The following is a 7,169-nucleotide window of genomic DNA, read 5'->3' on the forward strand; positions in this document are numbered from 1 at the left end:
ACTGCATATTATTATATTGGAAGTGGATATTGGTCCGGCAGCCGGACGCCTACTGCGGGGCTATAGATCCGGCAGTCCGTTGTTCTCCGTAAAACAGTTTGTGCGCATGCGCAATAGTGCAAAATGGAACTTAGTCTTTTTTATCAAGAAACCCTAATCCCAAAACCCTACAATCCCGGAGGCTAAGATGTACGAGAGGGTGCTCTAAAAACTAAACACTAAACCCCAATCCCAACCCTACGACCCCGGAGGCTAAGATGTACGAGAGGGTGCTCTAAAAACTAAACACTAAACCCCAATCCCAACCCTACGACCCCGGAGGCTAAGATGTACGAGAGAGTGTTTATTTAAAAAAAAGTAAAAAGTGAAAAAAAAAAAAAGAAAAAAAAATCAAACATTTCAGCATAGTTTTAGTCAATAGTCCCGACAGGATTCGAACCGCTGACCCCATCCGTGCAATCCAGACGGATGGGTATAAAGTTCGGACCGGACCGGACCGCCGGACCAAATATACGGAGTAAATTTACTGCCGGACTGAAGAATACGGGTCCGAGTTTTATGCATACGCTCTGGAGGCTTTTGGTGCATATAATTCGGACCGGACCATTAGCGAAAGAAGTAAGTTTCATCTATTATTTTTTGTTCTGTAGATTTTAAAGTTCAGATCACCTACATATAAATGTATTAGCTTTTAAATTTCAGATCAACTACAGATAAAATAGCAAGACATGATGAAAGTCAACCATTTGAATGCTAGCCTGACAACTGATAGCTCAAGCTCTGACGAAAATGATGCAACATTGCTGTAGCAAATATGGCTGTAATCTTTATTATTGTAAATGTGATTAAACTGTTTTTAATAAAGAATTATATATATAAATGAATGTTGATAATTAGCTATTTAATTAATTTTTTTAAGAATTAAATTTTAAAGTGAGCTGTTGATGTCATCATTATCATTTCCTTTGTAATACAAAGACTGTGCATCGCTATAAGAAAGTTTCAGTTGTTTGGATAAAGTCCTAATAAAGAGCTGAACAAGAACCTGAGATATATGTCATGAATAGACAACCATACTTCAGGATAAAATATGTCAAAAGTGACACTAAAGCCTCCTTTCAATACTGGCATCACCTCTTCCAATTTATTTTGTACCATACTCACCAGTTTGTGATGCTGCATAAAGGATTATAGACAAAACACAGTTATGTGGTAAGACTAACCTGTTCATGTGTAAAAGATGATTCTAAATTACCACCTGCTGTTTGTTTACTGTTTAGGCGAGAGTTTTTATTGATACAATAGTCGGTTGCTTTTTTAAGCATAGCTGATGGAATGCTTTTGAAGAATTCAGTAACCTGCATGACAATTTAAGATATTATTATATGTCTAATAGACATTATAAAGGGTAAAGCTTACTTCCAATTCAAATATATCCAAAAAGGCTTGGTAATTAAGGTTAACAATTGCAGAGTCCTTTGTATTAACCTTAATATATCCCTAAAAATAGATAATTAATTTGAGTAAATTGTTTCCAATTTTATACCGCTGCTAATAGCTCTTCATTAAATAGCTTTAGTTGTGAGTCTAAAACTTCTGTGAAACAAAACTTAGGCCTAGAATGAAAGAACAAAACTTTGTATTACTACTGAATTGACCAATAAAAGCCATTTTACATTAAACTTTTGCGAAACACATCCACTATCCAACTTCTTAACTCTATACTGGAAGTCTAAGTTTAAGGAAGCATATTACCATTACTAATAATGTAAAAATATTTTTACTTCAAAGGTGTATGGTTTTAAAGACTCTGATACTAACTCATTAGCAAACTAATAGAAAGGCAATCACAAGTGGCAGATGCATACACAAATAAAAATAATTACCCGACAGACAAATGCACCACAGTCACTATTATTTTCTTGTTTTGGTACGTCCTGTAATTATATCATTTATTGTAATGGAACAATAATTGTCATTGAATTCTAACCTCCACAACTACACAGTATGCATTGTGCTCAACAATTTTAAGCTCAGCAAATTTATCAATGAGTCTTCTGCAAAATAATGGATTAAAAAGGAAAAGAAATTGGGTTTATAGTACCTTAATGGTTTTTCTACTACATTTTCATAGCCTCCAATGGAATCCATTAATGCCATCATGCATCGCTTGGGCCAATAAACTGCTAGAATCCAGTGACTTTGCATGCAGCATGGAATAAGGATGGCTTGCTTGTCAGATATTTTTTCCTTAATTACAATGAACGGCTAATACACATAGCTACTAATTGTACCTTAACATATGTATTTATATTTTTTAGATCGTTGGCAGCAGCTTTGACAAAAACGGTAGAACTGAGTGCATAGTAATCAGATTTTTTCTATACAAAATAAAATTGAAATATTTAGGTTTCAAATTGACATGCAGATTCATACCTTGTTTAGGACGATAACGAAATTAATAAAGTAGTTGATAAACTGAATGATGTTTTTTAATACATAATATTTCCAAAAATTTATTCTTACAGAATCAGTAAGCCATTGTCCAACGCTATACACCTTTCTAACATCATCCAATGACAAAATACTGAACTTATTTCTTGCAAGGTATTCTAAAAGGATAAAAAAATTATGAAATTTTAATTGATATTATTACCTGAAGATGTGTCTGCTATGTTAGGTTCTTTAAGAATGTATAATAATTATTTTGAAGTAGTTTCCAATACCTTCAACAAGATCTATTGTACAAGCTTCATTATTAATCATGTCTTTATTGAAACTGATGATGTTGTATTGTAGAGATAACAATTCCTTTTCGGCAATAGCTTGAATTGCTTTGTTAACATCAGATGAATTGCTGCAAAGATCATGCATAATCAATACATGTAAACACCTTAGAGCTTACTTTATGCTATGCAAAATGAATGACGAAAGCCACTGTCTCAAATTTTTTACACCAAACTAATACAATATTTAATGGAAGTTAAAATGGTAAAAAAATTTTACTTCAATTACTACTTTATGACGCTTATACTTTGCAATACTGTATGCAAACTACATGTCAATAGAATACATTATAAATTTGCTATGTGGACTGTACTTACTGAACACATGAATACACCACAGTCATTATTGTTTGCCTGCTTAGGCACTAACTGAAAAAGTTGTACTATAAATGAGGCAACAAAAGACTTAAATACAAACCTCATTCACAAATCTGTAGTTTTGAAATTGAAAAATTTCTCTGTCTGCTGCCATTACATTACTCATATAGTCTCCTAACAGCCTAAATTAATCATCAAAATATTTAAAGCTACATTAACCAAATATACTTCATTGGCTCTTTAACATAACTTATGTATCCTCCTATGGAATCATATACTGAAATAACTTTGTCATGAGTCCATGCAACCTAAATTCAGAGTCACTGTATGATAACACTCCAAATATGATTTCTTCAAATACCACAAGAATCCAATGATTGTCTGCAACACAGCATGGTAATACAATTCCTGTAATACTTGATAATTGGTAGTCCTAACAAAATTCATATGATGCAAGTGTATAAGACAATTGCACTTTTCATACCATAAAATAACACTCCAGGAGAGAGTCAACTATGCCACACTTCAACTTGGAAAACACAGCTGTTGGTAAACAACAAAAGGATGGATTCTAATATTATTATGATGGATTTAAACAAAATACATTAATAATAAAACCTTGGAAAAATGTTTGTTGAATAAATAATCAAAAGTATGATCAATAATCTAAAATTTGAAAACAAAGTAAAATCTAAATTGCTGAATGCAGAGATTACTGTATCTGTTAGCCATTCTCCATTGTACACAGATTGAAAATCACACAATTTCACAACAGCTGTATTGGATGTAACCAAATATGTAGATTCTGTAATGACAAAATGTTGGTTGTTAAAAAATATGTGCCAAATAGTATACCATTGAGTATAATGTCTGTTTTTGGCTTTTTTGCTTTTGTTTCATTAACTTTCTGCTCTATAATGCAATCAAATTCACTTGAAACCTGTAACATATTCACCTTGAGAAGTAGAAGCCATGTTATGGCATTTCTTATTTATGCAACTTTGTCTAAGTACACCATTTCCTCCAAATTTCGGCTTGTCCAAGCAATATTTGCATGTACCACATTCAACAGCAACATAATTTTCACAGGTACCACATCGTTTCCGTTTCCTTCCTGTCAATAAAGATATGCAAAAATTCATCGCAACTGTTATATAGCTGTAGTACCTAAACTTGGCAAAACCTTCAATGACTGGTTAGTACTAACGTAGCGCTGACTTAGATTTTTATCATGTGATTCATGTCCTGTCTGCAAAGTCATAGAAGTAAGCTACATGCATCAATACACATGCATATCAATATACTTTACCTTATTATCATTATTGATTCCTTTACCGGTAGCACTAATTTCATTCTACAAAAAAGGATCATAACATATTTTTATTAAGATTTTAAATGCAATATTACCTCCTTTACAGCAGATTTTAAATTATCTTTGAAATGTTTAGCAGCCTGGGAATCTTCCTGATCTACGACAGATTTGCATCCTGAATCCTATACATTAATTTCAGATAATAGTAACATTGTATTGCATGTATGGTTATACATAGGTCATACTTTCAAACTTTCTTCTGAATCTGGGGCACAAATAACTTCATAATCTCCTTTCCTAGGGGCTTTTCTACCACTTTTTTTCTGAGGCCATGACCGAGTGTTCCTTCTTAATTGAGATAAATTAACTTTTTGTTGTGAACAGGAAACATCTAGTCCAATACTTATCCTAGCACCAATGATGTGATAGCAGATGGTTGTCGAAGGGCAAGTGCAAGTCTCATTGGGGAATAAACAGACTGTATACGGATTTCCTCCTGTTCCAATGACAGTAAAAATACCCATTTCTGCATTATGGCTGATTAGCTTTTTCTCTATTAATAACCTAACAGCACAATCACAATGTGACAAAATTGCCTTAAAAGTAAAAAAATTTACAGTAGTGGTTATATAAATTTGTTTTAATCCCAATCAATGAATTCTTATTGCTTTTAAGACTGAACCAAATAAGCAAATTAATGTGCAAAGATAGGCCATGTGGATATATGTGGATGGTACATACACTGACCTTGCCCTGGCTAATTGTGAACTAACTGTAGTATCGAGATTGTCTGTTGGTACTGCACTTGTACATGCATAAACTTTTGGAGGCTGAATGTCATGTTCACTCAAAATGGCACCACTTTCCCCTGTATCTTCAGCTCTACATTTATGAGTAAAAAGCTTCTCTGTTAGATCCTTTGGTGACACACAGTGAATTAAAAGAAGCTCATCTCTACTTCTCAAAAGGTGTTGAAAATGTGTCAATAAACAATAATTCCCAGTGCCTAAATGGGTATAACAAAAGACATCAGCCAAGTTATGAAAATTCTCAAAAAACTATCAAAAATTTGACTGAATTATGTACCTGTGAAAGCTCTTTCAATTTCATTATTATAATATGCTTGAAGATTGTAGAGAGTTAAAATAATGCTGTCTATGGGAACTTCTCTCCATCTCTGAATCCTCTTCAAAGTAGCATTAAAGCTTTCTGCTTGGTTATTTGTTACACCAGAAAAGGGGTTATATAGTCTATATGCTTGCAGCACAAATCTCCCAAGTGTCTTAGGGACCTATAATAGTTATGATTATAGTGCAGTGCAATTATTTATGATGCATAGCTTACTTCAGGGTGAATCTCCTTCATATAATGTTCAACAAATGCCTTACTCCACTTACAGCGCAGTTCCTCCAACTTACTCTCATATGATTGAATATCATTTTCATTCAGTAGTTCACGAATATGGCTAACGTATACTGGTATCTCTTTAGGTGAAGCATCATGCTTGCGTAGCCATGCTTTAACGGCATTTATGAGATGGTTCCAGCATCTTAGTACAACAACATTAGTCAAATGTTTTTCAATAGCCTAGTATATAGTGTAAATAAAATTATATTAAATAGCATTATGCTGGTTAAACCATTTACATACCTTCTGTAATCCAACTTCATCATCCAAAACAATAGGAACCCTTTCATTTCCATTTATTAAAAGAGGACATTTAGTTGTCAAATACATCATCAGTTCCTCGTGCGTCGATTGAAGCTTTCTCTCATGAATTAGGAAAGCAGCAGGAATGCATGGAGAACTTTTGAATACAGTATATCGAAATAGAAGTGTTGAAACATAAAAGTCTCCCAACTGAAATGTTGTGTCATATGACAGAAGCTGTGGATTACTGGACTTCATCTGCAAAACATTATTCATTTCTCTTGCTATTGTATCTAAACCACAAACAACTACTAAATCGGGAAAAGTTTTGACAACTTTCACAAAGCCATTGAGATCGTAGGCCAGTTCATGCAGGTTATACAGTGCATCGTGGCTCAATCGATATTTCTGTCTTTCTTTACATTGGAGATTAGTGATCTGGCGAGAATTACGAGGTGCCATTTCTGGCTTTTTACATGTAGATACAGCTTCCTTATAAGTATTACTAGGAAGATCAGTAGACGTGGAAAGCTTACGCAGTACAGAAGGAGGTGTTCTATAAAATAAATTAGTGGTACTCTTGGCATTTCCATGTGGATATTGTACAGCAATTTTTTCGTTTCCAATATAGTGTATGAGAACTAGGTGACTCTTGTCATCATCAAGGGAAAAATAGGCCTGTTTCTTAAAACGAAGGTCTCGTCCAGAAGGTAATACCACGGAGTAGTGTATCTTTTTATAGGCTGGATTACTGTTTGGAATCAACTTGGTTCCATTTTGATACCAACGGTATCCATCTACTTTCCAAGAATGAAATTAATATTATATTAAGTGACATTTTTGTAAAAATTAGCTTCATGGATGATGAAATTATTTCAGGGCTATCCCGGGCCAAGTGTTAAAATTATTACACAAACAATGTGAAAAAATTAATACATTATGCTTCAGTTTTTTGATCTTGTAGCTACCTTTAGATCCACAGATGCCTTCCTTCACTAAAGCCTGCCGCACATACAAATATACTTCTCCTCCTTTGGGACTTTCTGGAGGAAAAGAAGGAGAAAGTGTAGAGCTGGCATCGTTAAAAAATTGCAAAACAGCCT

The 7,169-nt window shown here is 33.8% G+C and overlaps 1 protein-coding gene and 2 long non-coding RNA genes across 3 annotated transcripts; 1 reads left to right on the forward strand and 2 right to left on the reverse strand.

Moving 5' to 3' along the window:
* Positions 1-464: 464 nt before the first annotated feature.
* LOC109588919 (uncharacterized) lies at positions 465-937 on the forward strand. The gene is made up of 2 exons (XR_002188431.1): positions 465-618; positions 689-937. It is a non-coding gene; the product is annotated as an uncharacterized LOC109588919 (long non-coding RNA).
* A 610-nt stretch (positions 938-1,547) lies between these two features.
* On the reverse strand, positions 1,548-3,122 carry LOC109588918 (uncharacterized). The gene is made up of 9 exons (XM_020005021.1): positions 2,727-3,122; positions 2,657-2,683; positions 2,527-2,612; positions 2,437-2,478; positions 2,295-2,381; positions 2,105-2,250; positions 1,887-2,057; positions 1,785-1,832; positions 1,548-1,732 (listed from the first exon to the last, which is right to left on the reverse strand). The coding sequence occupies exons 1-7, from the start codon at positions 2,872-2,874 to the stop codon at positions 1,976-1,978; spliced, it is 618 nt and encodes a 205-aa protein (XP_019860580.1). The 5' UTR covers positions 2,875-3,122; the 3' UTR covers positions 1,548-1,732; positions 1,785-1,832; positions 1,887-1,975.
* A 1,192-nt stretch (positions 3,123-4,314) lies between these two features.
* LOC109588917 (uncharacterized) lies at positions 4,315-4,896 on the reverse strand. Its single transcript, XR_002188430.1, has 3 exons — positions 4,512-4,896; positions 4,414-4,458; positions 4,315-4,353 (listed from the first exon to the last, which is right to left on the reverse strand). It is a non-coding gene; the product is annotated as an uncharacterized LOC109588917 (long non-coding RNA).
* Positions 4,897-7,169: the final 2,273 nt, after the last annotated feature.

This window comes from Amphimedon queenslandica, unplaced genomic scaffold (genome assembly GCF_000090795.2).
Source record: "Amphimedon queenslandica unplaced genomic scaffold, v1.1 AMPQUscaffold_11771, whole genome shotgun sequence".
Lineage (NCBI taxonomy): Eukaryota > Metazoa > Porifera > Demospongiae > Haplosclerida > Niphatidae > Amphimedon > Amphimedon queenslandica.

Coding starts and splice junctions, on each gene's coding strand:
- LOC109588918 (XM_020005021.1), bottom strand. CDS start 2,874: ATGCATGATCTTTGCAGCAATTCATCTGATGTTAACAAAGCAATTCAA. Junction 2,479..2,526: donor GACAATGGCTTACTGATTCT/GTAAGAATAAAT, acceptor AACATCATTCAG/TTTATCAACTACTTTATTAA. Junction 2,058..2,104: donor GTAGTAGAAAAACCATTAAG/GTACTATAAACC, acceptor ATTATTTTGCAG/AAGACTCATTGATAAATTTG.